Here is a 15,559-nt window from a genome sequence, read left to right on the forward strand (position 1 = left end):
TGTATCAAAGGAAACAATCAATAGAGTGATGGGAATGTATGGAATGAGAGAAAATATTTTCAAATCATATATCAGATAAAGGGTTAATATCTAGAATACATAAAGAACTTCTACAACAACAAAACAAACAACTTGATCAGGAACAGGCAAAGGATTTGATAGACAATTCTCTAACTAAAGTAGTCAAATCCTAGACACAGAAAGCAGGAAGGCGTTTGCCAAGGGCTGGGCCGAGACGGGGAGGGGGGGTTAGTGTTTAATAGGAATAGAGTTTCAGTTTTGTAAGATGAAAAAGTTTGAGATCTATTGCATAACAATGTGAAATACTTACTAGTGAACTGTATACTTAAAAATGGTTAAGATAGTAAATTTAATGTTACATTTTTTTTTACCACACACACATGCATTAGCTATGCATGGCATGGTTTCTCAAAAAGTTCAAGTCAATGTGTATCTGGGCTAATCTTCTAATTTTATTCTAATAAATGTATGAAATTCTGGAGTTAGTAATTCTGTTATAACTCACACCTGACTGGTCAATTCTTTATAGCCAAGAAGTAATACAGTACTAAGAAATTATGTATAAATCACTAGGCAGATATCTTAGGGCTTTTATGCTGAATGTATCATTTTCCTTAAAAAGAGAGAGAGCTATTGGTTTGTAGGGACAAAATTTAGTGGCAGATGAAAGCAAAGTGAGAATGATTATTCACATTTTGGTGTGACAATCCCAGTTGGTTCCTGGGTGAGTCTCATTCTATTTTGCCTGACATCAAGATTTCAATGCACATGGCTCATTAGTGCTTGTAGACATTTCTATAATGGCAATTGATTACTCTTTCAGGTGACAGAAGCTGTCCTTTGAAGAACTGCTTTCTGACCTCCTCCTCTTTCAACCCACAGCACCTGCCGAATGAAGTGGCCTGCTCTCTTTTCCCGTCCCCACACAGACACTGGAAGTTTTTGTGTGCAGAAGGAGAGCAGGGCTGAAAAGCTTTGGCAGGAAGGTTTTTGCAGCAGCCTGCCTGTCGAACTGCATGGATCAACAATTTCTCAATTAGAAGAAGATAGACGAGAAGATAAAGTATGCAGTGACTGTACAGCTTCAAGCAGCAGCTGAGGAAGATTTGAGAACATCTGGTTGGAATCTATTTCTTTTTAGGTAAGCATTCCTTTTTACAACCAGCGTACATAAAGCATGAAATTGGCTTACCCCGCCTCCTCCTAACAAGGGAGAAGCTGGTTAGATTTATTACTCCTTTGATGCAGGTCTAGAAAGAGTGGGGTGGCATGTGGCATTCCCACTGGAGGTCCCCTCAAATCCTTTGGACTCCTCTCAGAGAGAACAGTTGTCTGCCATTTCAAATCCATTTTTAAGAGCCTGCCCAGGTTGACAGTGTTAAAGATCATTCACAAAAATAAAACCCAATTCATGATGTTTTGTTTTTCCCCCATGAAATTCTTGTCTGAGCAAGGGATGCAATCAACACAAAACTTCTCTCTCTCTTAATTTTTAAAATCGATTCTTTGTGTATCTGGCTCATTCTCTTGCCTTGTTAGTTTTAAAATTTCTTTCACGTTGGGCAATAGTGCTGAGTGAATTGTTTTGACTGTATCTGGCTTCACTTTGTGTGTTCATAACATCCCCAAATCACTTGCATTGCTCTTTTAACGCGTAAGATTGTAACTAACATTTCATAATGCACCCTTGTTTTAGAGAATAGCATAACCAACCAATCAAACCAAATCACCAATTGTTTTTAAAGTGTATGAACAGACTGCAAAAGGAGAGCTGAATTCAAGTTAAGGTTTCCTAGCTCATGGCAAAATTTTAAACCCTTATACTGGAAGAGCATGTTCCATTTAATGATAATTGCTTACATGGCATTGTGTTCTTATTATTATCCATCCTAGAATCATGTGTAATCAACCATATTTTATGAAATAAATATTAATCATATTTAGCCTGACATATTCAAAGTGCTTTAAATGTTCATCTATAAGAAACATGCTTTCAAACTAATGTACCGAAAAGGAAACTTTCCTAATTTGTGATTTTCAGTTTACTGATTCATTTCCCATGCACCTAAGCTGTCCTTAAATAAACAACCATACAGTCAGATAATTTACACACATTCCTTTGTTTCCACATTATTCTTTAGCTCTTAAAACAGTTCTGAGTTTCAGCTGTGGCTTACATAAAAATTTAGCCTTGTAATAAAGGAGGTCTATTATTTATGCAAGACTTTATGTCATGTAAAGAAAGAAAATGATTAGAAAGTTTTTCCGCTCCAGGAGGGAATGAGATTAGCTGCAGATAGAGCCCTGCAGAGTTAAAACTAGTCTGGAAGCACAGAAAGGCTTAGCGAGTCACAGGAAATTTCAGGGTGCCGTTAATCTACACTGTCATCTTTAGGTGTGCTATACATTTTCATTAGAACAATTAATATGAAACTGTATTGGCATAATCTGGAGGTTTTAGATTTCAACCAAAAGACAAATTAGAAATCGAATCAATAGAGAGGATTAATCTTTCCACTGATACTTCACACCCAGAAGAGGAGAAAAACAGCCCCATCTTACACAGTCAGTACACTCAGTTCAGGAGCCACTGTTATTGTGTATTATTCAGGTTCCTTTTCTTTCTTTCCTCCCCCACCTTGCCCTGCCTGCCTTTGGTCATTTCTCTCTTCATTAGTACCTCACCAGAAGAGGGAGAAGAAAAATAAAAGGAGGTGAAATTAAGCAGTAAACTTAGTTACTTGTTAACAAAGGTGGCAAAGGGGTTCATGGGAAGTTAAAAGTAAAAGCTAAAAATAGATTTTAAAATTATCAATGTATTTTAGCATCCCATGCTGGGCCTGCCATTATCAGAACTAATTAAGAGTTAGCCAAGTGACAACGCATCTCTATGACAGATATCAGCAATGTCCCCAAGTCCACTCTCTCTGGGATTGGAGAAGGCCTGGTTCATGTAGAACCAGTCTTTAGAAAAGGAAGAAGGAATGAATCCCTCTTTCATTAACTAAGGGAGTTGAAATAATGATTTCTTCTTGGGCAAATGGCTCTAAAATTCTGTTTGTTAAAGATATTTGCCAAAAGATAGAGATATCATTTAGTTGTATATTTATGATTTTTTCACTTTAAGTTAAACTTCAATACAAAAGTTAAAAATATAGACATGACTAAGAGAAATAGAAGACACTGCAGGGTGGTGTGAATTCCAACTCCACAAACCCAGAAGGGCTCAGTCCCAGAACGCTAAGGAATTCAGGAGTGGTGGTTCTGTGTCGCCCTCCCCTTTTTCTTTCTTTTCAGAGAAGCCCAGAAGTTTGCTCCTCAGTTCCTCCTGCAAATGCCCAATCGCTTCTTTGGTTGCAGAAAACGCAGAAAGAAAAGAAAGGCGAACAAAGCCTCAGAAGACTGAAACTAAGAGCCAGATGGTTAATTCCGCAGGACCACTGGGAAAGACCATTTTAGGGCTCCCAGGACTGAGGAAATCAGGTGGTACCTCTTTAAGTATCTGACAATGCATGAGTCATTGGAGAGCCACTTTTAGCAAGTTTAGGAATCAAAGAAAAAAGTTGTGCCACTGCAGATTGATCCATTTTCTGCGGGGCTCAACTGCAGATTATGGCTTCGGAGCCTGGGCCGACCTTGTTGGAGGGCACGATGCACCATAGATTTTTATTTTCTCGAAACAGACTCCAGAGGGTTGTGGCCTTCCAGACAGCAGCTGGCGCCGGGCAGAGGCATTGCCTCCGGCCGGAGCTGCTGGCGACCGCGCTGCGCTTGGCTGCGCGTCCCAGGCAGCCGGGCCAGCACCGCAGCCGAGCTTCCCGTTCCGAGCAGACGCTGTCCCTTCTGGGAGGGCTGCGGGGACTCGCAACTGGCTGCTCTTCCGTAAATTTGGGGAAAGAGGAGCTGGTTCGAAGGCAAGGAGGGAGTAGGTTTGTAAAAGCGTTGCCTTCTCCTTATAACTCTGGTGCCTGAAGGGCGTGAGATGGTGGCCAAATAAAATGCATGGAGATTATCCCATTGAGTAACGAGGATTTTTGGACGAGGCGACGATGTGTCCTGCAACTGTCGATTTGGCAGGAGATTTGACTCAATCAACTGCCGTTTGGTTCCCACTTCAAACACACCTCCCCCAGCCTGTGTTCTGAGCGACTCTCGAGACTCGGGGTGGCAGCGAGCGGAATGAAAATCAAAAGTCCGCCTTCCTTTGGTCTCTGCTTGTGGCAGATGCACAGCTGGTTTGGTTCTGAGCAGGTTGGTGTACAGGGGGAACGCTGGAGCTGCTTCTCCTCTTTGGCGGGGTTTGGGTGTGTGTGTTGGATGGGTAGGTGGGGGGGGGGTTGGGTAGGAAGAGGTGGGGAGCAGAGTTAAGAGGGAGTATTGAGCGAAGCCCCTGATTTTGCATCTCGCTGCCTCCCCAGCCCGCAGCGTCCGGCCCCCGCCGCGCCTCCTCCCAGCCGCGCGGGGTGGAGAGGAGGGGGCGGGTGGGGACGCCCAGCAACGCGTCGAGCCCGTGGTGGCGGCGGGGCTGTCTCTTTAAGCGCTCCGGAGGGCCGGGGCGGGAGGGCGGCGAGCGCGTTTCCATGGCACCGCGGCTGCGGGGGCTGCGGGCCGCCGGGCTCGCTGGCTTCCAGTCGCTCCCGGCGGAGCAGGGGCGCGCAGCTCGGCGGCCACTGCGCCTCGGGGGCTCGCCCGGCCGCTCCTCCCGCGCTCAGGAGCCGGCGATGCCTGGTGGGCCGAGCTGCTGCCGCGCCCTCCGTAGACAGACGCGGCTCGCCGGCCCCGAGAGCCCCGCGCACCAACTTCTGCCCGGCGAGCCCAACTTCTGCGGCGGGCTCGGACTGGCGGAGCCGGCGTGGCGCGCGGCGCGAAGCCTGGGTTGCGGCTGGAGCTGCTCCGCCCCGCCGAGATGACCTCGCCAGTGTGGCTCCGGGGCTTCTGTGCTTGGGTGGCCGCCGGGTGGCCGCCAGGCAGCGCCCTACAGCTCCGGCCGGGCATGTAAGTGGCGCCCGCGCGCTCCGGGACGCGTAGGGAGAGCGGGTCCCCGTGCGCCTCCGCCCCACCCCAGACGCGCTGCTGGCCCTGCGGCGGGGGCCTCTCCCTCCGGGAGGGGATGGAGGGCAGGAGCTGCCGGCAGGCACCGGGCGGGCGCTACGGGCTGTCCCAGGCTGAGCGCAGAGGGAGCGCTGTCCCCAGCGCGTCCTCGGGAGCGCCAGCCCCGGAGCAGACACCGGGACCGGGACTGTGTGCTTTCCACCTGACTGATACTTTCTCAGCAACTGACAGAATTTTCCCCCAGATTTGGGTGTGTGCCTGGTGTGTGAGTGTATGTGTGTGTTTCAGTTAATTTCCTGTTTGGAAGAGTAATTGGCTAATGACAGGTTCACTTTTTGAAAGGGTTTTGAAGGAAATCATGTTGAACAGGGAATTTCTTGACACGTTCTTTCCGGAGACCGATGAGTTCGTGTACGTTTTTTTTTTTTTTTTTTGAGAAGTATCTCCGAGTCCGAAGGAGTGGATTATTCCACAGGTTTGATGAGAGCTCATCTGCCGAAGTGAGGAGCTGGGGAGACGAGGATGTCAGGGAGTGAATGCGCTGCCACTTAGATGCTAGCCTCGTTAGGAGAGAACTGAGGAGTGCAAAGACGACTGAAGCACGTCTTCGGAGAATGGGGCATGGTTTCATTTCCAGATTAGAAGAGATGAAGGCTAGGAGATATTAATTCTTGGTCACTGTGTCGAACATAATGAGAAGCTCAGGGGAAGTCTAGGTCTTTACAAATTGCCTGGTCGGCTTGATTGGCTGGTGAAGTTTTCACTGAATTCTGTAGCATGGGGGGATCATCATCGAACCGTCTGAGAGAGAAGACATCGAATTCTGATTCTCCTTTCTGCTCTCGAACGGTTATGAATAGACACCAGAGTATTTTGAACATTTAAACATCTTTGCTACTTCTTTGCATCATCTTTGATTTTCTGAAATGTGAACATTTTATAATAAAAAATGGTTTAGATAAGTACACAAAGCTATCTACACCTTTCTGGGGCTTTACATTTTCTTGTAAGAAAAATACTCTTTTTTGGGTTCGCTTTGTATTTCCATATTTCATACTTCTTCTGTGAGATTCAATTTGCTACCTGGTTCCTGCAAATGTCACTAACTATAAATCTTGAGAGTTGGCCAGGGTGTTGGTGGCATCACGGAACAAGTTCTTGCCTATGTAGTTTGTAAATATGTATTTGGCAGAAATGCACGGAGTTTCTGGGTAGGCGATTTTTCTTGCATTGATAAGATGTGTCTTGTTTATTTTGAAGAGAAGGTTGGTTTAGCCTTTTCCTTTCCAGTTTATCTCAGAAAACACATCTGACTTTGGATAGCTTGTGCATACCTAAGCCTTCGCTTCTTAGAAACTGCATTTTAGCAAGCTTGCCTGCTAGCAATGCTCTTAGCCGTACAAGTGCTGTTATTCAAGTGGACTCTGGGTTGGCATTAGGTAGTCACAAAGACACCCATGCGTATGAGACCAAATAATACCTCTGTGGGGGGCACTGAGAAATAACAGAAATACTGCATCACTTTTGACATTGCTTAACTGTTCTACCTCGTGTTTCAATATTGATACTTTTGTTGAAAAGGCTGGAAGGATGACATTGCATTTTTTCTAAAGGACACTGCCGCCTCAGCTCATTTATTTATCAGGTGAGATGAGATCACATATTAAAACCAATATAAATTCTTGGATATTTAATAGCAATGCTCTTTCTGGGGAATTATTGAGATCGCTCTGATGATTCTTAGTACTTCCTGAAATCTGGATGGGAAAAATCCAATCAAGTTTGTATTTAGTCCTCCCAGGTATCAGACTTAATGGTTTCCTCAGCAGGAACCATGTTGGGATTTCGTGCCAGGCTTCTGCAGATGCCGTTGCAATTGTTGTGGGCATGTGGAATATAACCACGTATGGCACTGGGCTTCCACACACCTGTCCATCTATTAAATTAAAGAGAATTCTTCCTGAGATTTTTATTGACCTCTGAGGTCCATTATCAGTGAGAGCAGGCTTCTAATGAGGTGAGGACCACTAATGAGGAAGCATCATCTTACTGACTGGCACTTATAGGTCATTAACACAGGTAAAAGTTTTATGCAGCTGATCTGGTACTTCAGCAAATTTTGGAGCTGGCGTGGGTGACAGCTGAAAAGAGGAAATGACTGTGCAAATAAATAACGGTCAGCCTAAATTTAAGGCGTTGTATTTATGGTACATTCCTCCACAGGTAAGCTCATTTTCAAAGGGAATTTTATAAACAAAGCAAAAGATGTGTGACAAAATGGATACTCAAACTCTAATGATAATTGATCTGTCTGGTGACCATGTCTTAACACATTTAGGAAACCTTGTATGACTAAGGTTAGGGCAATTCATGAAATCAGTATTCCACAAAGAGTACCTAAGTACCTACTATGTAAGTAGACATTGGAAATCACAGATAATACTTAATTCATTTGAATTCCTATTTAGATGCAAGGCAAATTTCTAGCTAACTTACATGTATTGTTTCATTTTATCTTGGAAATAGCCGTACAAAGCAGGAACTATTATTGTCTCCATTTATGATGAAGAAAGACACACAGTAAGGTTAAATTCACTCTCCAGAATTCACAAGATTTGGATCCAGGTAGTTTGAGTTCCAGTGCTAAAGTTCTTAACAAATATGGTCCATTTCAGAACACCCAGGCCCAGCCTCTGTTTTCAGACCTTCTTTTTATCATTACTAGAGGTTCTCATTTGGAGTGGCCCTGGTACCTTCTGCCCAACGGGTATTGAGAACCCTGTGAGGCTTTTTCTTTTTCTTTTTGCTGAGGAAGATTTGCCCTGAGCTGACATGCACTGCCAATCTGCCTCTTTTTGTATGTGGGCCACCGCCACAGCATGGCTGCTGACAGATGAGTGGTCTAGGTCTGTGCTGGAACCTGGGCCACCAAGGCAGAGCATGCCAAACTTAACCGCTAGGCCCTTGACTGGCTCCAATGTGGGGCCTTTTTGATTGTTTTAAAAGCTACAGGGCTCTATTGACATTTGGTGCTGGGTATGGAGGGGGTTGGGGTGCCAGTTATCGTGCAATGGGTAGGATAGTTCCTCGCAAGGAAGGTCTGATTATTCTCCTCTTCATTGAGATTCTTCATTAGAAATTCTCCTGCTCTTTCATGGCTGTAGGCTATTAAAATGATGGGCTAGGCTTAAACTGGGAATTGTGGAGTGGGGAAAACTATCGTTGGTAAGTGCATTATGAATTGGAGAGTTGTAACTGGTGATGGCATTTTGATAAAGGGATATTGAAGAGTTTACTTATGTTAATGGTACTCTGCAAATGTTTTCTGAAGGATTACATAGAAGGAAATAAACTCTACTCCAGATCTTTGAGACATCAAAGGAAAATGACTGGCTGTAACATACTCTATTAAAATTTATCCTTTGTAATGCTCTCTTGTAAACACGTGCATAGTTATTGTATACAACATGATGAAAAGTAGTCAACATGGAAGTGTTGCAGGTATCATGCCAGCAGAAGTGCATAAAGGCAGATCCAGTGGCTTAAGCTTCAGGGACTTGAGATTTCTCTGATACTTGAGGGGAATTTTAAAAAGGTGTGGCCACTTGGTGACTCAGCAGTCTCCTATACTGTTTAGGACTTCTCACGTCCATTCCCTAATGCAAGTATCCAACATAGGCAGTCTGACATACAAATCCCAGATGTGTCTGATGTGATGCTGTTTATCCATCCCATTCCTGCTTCCCTCAGCTGTATATAGACCTATGGTTCACGTTGGCCGTCTGTAGCTGATATGAGAGCTTGTGGTGAGAGTGGCAGAGATCTAGATTTTTGAAGAATCGATCAATTTAGAAGTAGAGAAAGGCAAGAAGCTATAATAATACAGACCTGTGAAGGGGAAATGACAAAGTTGTCTCCTGCACCGCACACCATGTTGGACTTTGTTTCACTTTGTTTTGTTTTTGTTTTTTACTTTCCTTATGAAAAAGCCTGAAATTGAGCCAATTAAAGATGTCTGGGGCTAATAACAGTCCACTTTTAAATTTACAAATAATTTAAGCATGGCCGGTAGTCCATCATTTACCCATTTGTCTAAATTAGTTCAAAAATATTTTTCTTTCTTGTGAGATCAACCACACTAAAATGAGCATAAAGTGAGCTAGAGAAGGCTGTGCTCTCTATGGGTAAGGCATTATTTCCAGAAGTTTGTATTTCTTAAAGCCTTAATCATAACAACAATCATATGAGGTAGATAATACCATCATCTCTGTTTTTCGGATGAGGATGCCAAGGCAGAGAGAGGTTAAGGAACTGGCGTGAAGTTTCGTAGCTGAGAAGGGATGGGCCTTGGGTCCAGTCTGTCTGATTCCAGAGGCCTCGTTCTAATCCCTGTTCCCTGTGGTGTCCCTCTGCCCTTGACCTCTCTTTCCTGGGCTTTCAGATTACCAGGCTCCCTGCTCTTCCTACTTAGTCTGAGTCTGTTTACTTACATTTAACAGTAGCACTTTTTCCTGTTGCCCTAAGTAGACCTGAACCTCACCTTTGCCACGTGGTTTCGGCAATCAACTTCAATCTGTAGTTTATTGATGAAATTGGCATTATATTATATGAACTTTGTCAGGCTTTCCATCCTTGGCTTCAGTATTTTTTTCCTATACTTTTACTTTTCTTTCTTCTGTGTCTGCTGGGAATAAGTTTCCCAATCTTTTCTTTTTTCAAGGTAATCCCTTCCCTGTACATTCCAGATCCTGTCTTTAAAAACTTTTCTCTGTCCGTCATCTCTTTTCTTTCTTTTATTGCCAATTCCTTCCTTTCTACTGTTCTTGTTGCCTCTTCTCCCCAATGTATCCAAGTCTCCCTTTCTGCATCTCTCTCTTCCATGTTTGTGGTATGTCTGTGTCTATATATGTAGATCTGTCTTGACCTTGCTTCTTCTCTCCTTTGCCTGTAGTTTCGCAAGACCAGCTCTTTGATGCTGCTTCCTTTCTTATCATTGATCCTTTAACCTGCTACAGTCTGGCCTCTACTAAAATTCCTTCTCAGAGTGGCCTTCTTTTCAGACTCACCCTACTCTCATTTTTCTGTAGTATGTGATATTCCTGGCTATTCCTATTTCGTACTTTTCTGCTTCTTCGTTTGTGCTTCTCCTCTGCACATTTGGTATCATCTGTAGTTCTCATGTTCCACTGTCCCCTGCATTCTCCCACCTGCTACCTTTATTCCCCTTCCCATTCTTCACCCCTTAACCTGGTTTATCTCTTTCCTTCCACTGGCTTCCAGCATGTGCTCTTTTCTGATGAGACCCAGATCTGTACATCTACCCCTACTCTCTTTGGAGCCTCAGACTTACATTTTCAACTATAGACATATCATCTCCATGGGTTTCAGACTCAGAACGTCCATAGATCATCTCTAGTCATCATTGTCTCCCTCTACATTTTCTCCTTCTTAGGTACTTTGCTCATCTTCCCCTTCTTTCATATTTGAAATCTGTATCTGTCACTTTTCTCCCAGTTTACCTTGTAGTTACATCATGAGCTTTAGGTGAGATGATTGTGAAAAGGCCTTTGTATATGACAATTGAATAAATTTAAGTTAACATTTATATTCCTTTCAGTTGCCAAGTCCTGTAAACACTAGCAATGAAACATCTCTTGAATTGGTTCTCTTTCCTCTCTTCAACACTCAAGCCCAGCAGTGCTATTTTCACTCTGAGACTATTAAATTGTCTCTTTGTTTTCTCTTTCATATTCTCTCAGTCTTCTTTATTTTTATTATATAGACGATTTAATTTTTTTAGGAAGATTAGCCCTGAGCTAACATCTGCTGCCAGTCCTCCTCTTTTTGCTACACTACCACAGCATGGCTTGCCAAGCGGTGTCATGTCCGCACCCAGGATCCTAACCTGCGCACCCTGGGCTGCCGAAGTGGAACGTGTGCACTTAACCACTGAGCCACTGGGCCGGCTGCCTAGACTATTTAATTTTAATCAAAGTTGATTTCTTTTTAAAGATTTTATGTTTTTCCTTTTTCTCCCCAAAGCCCCCCGGTACATAGTTGTATATTCTTAGTTGTGGGTCCTTCTAGTTGTGGCGTGTGGGATGCCACCTCAGCGTGGCTCGATGAGCGGTGCCATGTCCGCACCCAGGATTCGAACTCAAAGTTGATTTTTAAAACAAAGACCTAGTAACATAATTTCCTTTCTTCAAAGCTTTGATTAGGGGTCAGCCCAGTGGTGTAGGGGTTAAGTTTGCAGGCTCTGCTTTGGTGGCCCAGGGTTCGCAGGTTTGGATCCTGGGTGTGGACCTATGAACTGCTCATCAGCCATGCTGTGGCGGCATCCCCCATACAAAATAGAGGAGGATTGTCACAGATGTTAGCTCAAGGATAATCTTTCCCAAGCAAAAAGCGGAAGATTGGCAAGAGATCTTAGCTCAGGGACAATCTTCCTCACGGAAAAAAAAAAGCAAAAAACTTTTGATTATCTGTAGAATGAAGTTCAAGCATCAAAATATTATTCTTAAATAGCACTTATATGCTAGGAACAATTTAAGTACTTTACATATTTTAACTCATTTAATCCTCAGAACAACCCCATCAGAAGGTAATATTAGTATCCACATTTCATGATAAGAAAATTGAGACTCAGAGAAGTTAAGGTTTTCTGGAGAAATTGCATATGAGTATGTAACTCAGGAGAGTTTATGTAGTTAATAAGACTAAAAGCTGGGATATGAACCCAGGCTGTTAGACTCTAGAATCTGTACTTATAACTATTACATTGTATTCAAAATCATATCTTTCTGGCAATATTCAATTTATAAACACCTACTGAGCAATTTTTAAAATTTGTCTTTAGTTCTCTTCTCCTTGTCAAGAACTATGATGTGTCTAAGATTTTACTCTACCTGCAAGCTAACAAGTTAGCCTGCCATAGTTCATAGGTGCTAATAGAAGACATGAGACTCCTGGGTCAGAGACAAAGGACTTTATTAGTCACTCTACAGCAGGTAGTGTGAGCTTCATATTTGCATTGGCTTCCCTTGCCCCTGCCTCCCCACCCCTAAGTTCCATGGGGGCATTTAGAAGTGGCCCAAATGGATACTGTGCACATAGTTGATTTATGTCACAACTGAAGAGCCAAGGTCTTAAAAAAAATCTCCAATTATAAGGGGATTGCTAGCAAACCTGCCCAACTTTTGCCCTTAGAGGGAGACATCATCTTTATTATCCTGCTCAGGAAACAACTCTGCTCTCAGCTCTGTCAGGAGACACTCTCTAAATCTTCCAAGGCTGTTTGCTATACAAACATCCTTCCAGAAGAAAAGCCATCAAAACTTCTTCACAAGATATGTAGAAATGCAAGAGACTTGAAGAATTGTCTCCCAATACCCCTAATATTTTCTTTCCCAATTTCAGCAGTATGGGCTTGCTAAGGCTAAAATCCACTTTTGTTCTATTTTGTTGAGTCCAGCATTGATTTTCCCATTCTGTTTCAATTGTTGAGAAGACTGTGGAACTAGATGAACACAGAGGTTTGGTGAGCTGACCTCAGAGGCTGTGTTTAAATCCCAGGTATCTGTCCTTTCTCTTCTGAAGCTGAAATCAAATCACTAACCCACTTGCTTAATATGTGGCTGATTTCTTTTCTTGTTACTTCTATTCTAGAAATATTTATTCAGGGCCAATTACGTTGCTAGGCTTTGGGGATACAGAGAGGATAAGGTGATCCTCTGTCTTTGATCAACTCATAGATCCCAGGGGAGACCAAAGAACATACCAGAGCCTACCAAAAAAATTTTGGCAAGCTGGAACATGTAACCTAACTGGAAGAAAGAAAGAGTCCAGGGCCTCAGTGTAGGTTTTCAAGAGTTTATTTTTCTTAACCTGATTTTTTGAGGAGAGGTTAGGTGGGTGGTAAAGGTGGTGATGGAGCAGTGGGTTCTAGTTGGTGAGAAGAGCATGTGCAAGAAGAGGAGGCAAGATCTCCCTTTTAGGACATCATTTTCTTAGTGTTATGTCTGGAGGGAAGAATATGAAGGGGGTCATAGCAGAAGATGAGTTTAGGGCAGCTGAGAGAGGGTAGCTCAGGAGGGTCCTAGCATATCAAATTGAGAAATTTGGACTTTGAAGTGGACCAATGAGAAGCCTGGAAGTGACCGATGGAAAACAGAGGAGTAACTAATCTGACTTGTGTTTTGGAATGAAGAATTGGCTGGAGAGGGAAGAAGCTAGGGGCAGGGAGCCCAATTAAGAGGCTGTTTCTATAGTAGAGGGGGGAGTGGTGTGAGTCTAATAAAGAAATAGTGGTGGTGATGAAAGGAACATATTCGAAAGATTAGTAGCAAGAGGGGTTGATGAATGTGTGGAAGTGAGGGAGTGAGAGACTGGTGGTGGCTTCTGAGTAACAGAGAGAGTCGGAAACACAGGAGAAGGAAGAGTTTTAGGGGAGAAGAGAATGAGGTCAGCAGTGACCACTTGGGCACTTATGTGTCTGTGGGGTTTCAGATGGAGCTGTGCTGGAGAAACTCCACGTATGGGTCCAGGGCCGGGAGAGTGTCTGCGCGAGAGCTCTATGTGGATGTTGAAGACAGGAGGCAGGAGACAAGTATATATAAAAATGAAGAGAAAAGATTATTGAAGAAGGAAACCTGGGAAATTTTAATATATGAGAAGAGGACAGATGTAAAATCACCTAACGAGGAGATTAATAAACTACCTTAGAAGAAGGAAAGAGGGAGTGGCAAGTGCTGTGGAAGGTCTTAGGAAAGTTGAATAAAATAGGAACTTGGAAAGTAGACAGTGTCACTAATAAAAAACTGGTTGACTTAGAGTTACCTAAACAGACCCAGTGGAAGAACCTTGTTTTGGTTGAGAACTGAATTCTAGCAGCCATCACTTTTGGTCATGGTGACAAGACATGGAAACTCTTATAGAGTGGCTGCCTGTGTTGGCAGTCTGCATTCTTGTGTGACTAAGCATTTACTGTGTATCTTCTATCATTCTCAACCTTGTTATTCCCATCACCAGAAATGATAGGAGAAGGGAGTTCCTGCTGTCCTGCTCCAGCAGAATTAATTACAGTTGGGGCATAATTTAAATTCAACTCACAATCACCAAGGCATTTTCCCTGGTTCTGTAGAGACTGTAAAGTTCGATAAGATAAAGTGTCCACCCCCAAGGAGCTTCTAATCAAGTACTGTGTTCTCTGTTGTAGGATAGTTAAAGACCATAAAGGACTTAGAGCAAAGTATTACTGTAATTGAAAAGGAAAGAGAAACCAAATTCATGAGAGGAAATCATGGAAAGCTTCATGGAAGTGGTGGCATTTGAAGGTGAGATAGGATTGAGAACAGAACATTCATTACAGGAAGAGAGCAGAGCACAGCAAGGCGTTGGAGGCTGTTAGAAGGGAGGGTATCCTCTGGGAATGATATACATTGTAGTTAACTGGTATCGCCATCAGTGCCCCCACGCACTTGCCGTTCTACCCTCATCAGGATACCCAAGGGTCCCCAAATGCACTCCACGCTTTCCAGCTATGGTTCCTTACCATAAATGAACTTCTTCCCCCATCTCTTCCAGGCCAGTCTCTAGACCCAGCACAAAAGTCATCTATTTCACAAATACTCCCAGGTCCCTCGGCTTGGATCAACTGCATGTCTGTTTGTCTCAGCAATCCTAACTGACGTTTTTATTTGTCATAGGTATCTGAAGATCTCTAGTTTCTTTAAAGAAATCTATTTGATAATGATGTAATAATGATGAGGACGTGTTTGGAATTAGTAAAGGTGTTTCCGGCCAGCTGTTTGTAAAATCAGTTACATGTGTGTAAATTACGTGGCTTGTCAACTCCTGATCTGGGAAATGTTTTCTGTCACTTTTCAGTGGACAGTTTTCATGGTGTTTGATGTTCCTCCTCACTGATATGGTTAATTAGGAATTGACAGTAATTCTGAACTTTACTGGATTTGGCTCTTGAGGGCGGAGGCAATCCCAGGAGACCTGAGGTTTGGTTTCTCTGAATTATTAAGAAAACTATTTTCATGGTTTAGTGTAGTGGATTCCAACCAGGAGAAAGGCAACCTAATTTTGAATAATTTTTCCTTTCTGGAGCTCAAAATACTCGTATTCATTCGCAGTACTTCCAGATTTTTGCTTACAGTTTTTATAGACAAAAGCATGTGATAATCAAATAATAGTCAAATTGTTTTGCTTCTTTATTGTGGAGTTTAAACAAATTTTGGCTATCCCAGCTTACGAAGTCCAAAAGATAAGAAAACTGTTCTCAGCATGAATAAACTGGGAATGTATCTTGACATCAAAAATTTATTTTCCAGTGCATTTCACGGTTTACTCACTCTGAGAACTACTTCTTATCTTTTGAACTTTTGAACTCTCTCTTTATCGAGATGAGCAAAAAATGAACACGGGTTTCCTTTCAATGTCCTGGAATACCACATGTAAAATAAAACAAATAGAAACT

The 15,559-nt window shown here is 43.0% G+C and overlaps 1 protein-coding gene across 1 annotated transcript in view; it reads left to right on the top strand.

Moving 5' to 3' along the window:
- Positions 1-3,672: 3,672 nt before the first annotated feature.
- The window catches only part of LOC103558421 (uncharacterized), a 505,308-nt gene continuing 493,421 nt past the window's right edge, over positions 3,673-15,559 (top strand). The window contains exons 1-2 of the mRNA XM_070582944.1: positions 3,673-3,950; positions 4,440-5,016. Coding sequence (XP_070439045.1) covers positions 3,673-3,950; positions 4,440-5,016 — 855 coding nt within the window. The remainder of the gene's footprint in view (positions 3,951-4,439; positions 5,017-15,559) is intronic.

The sequence above is a fragment of the Equus przewalskii genome, chromosome 18 (genome assembly GCF_037783145.1).
Source record: "Equus przewalskii isolate Varuska chromosome 18, EquPr2, whole genome shotgun sequence".
Lineage (NCBI taxonomy): Eukaryota > Metazoa > Chordata > Mammalia > Perissodactyla > Equidae > Equus > Equus przewalskii.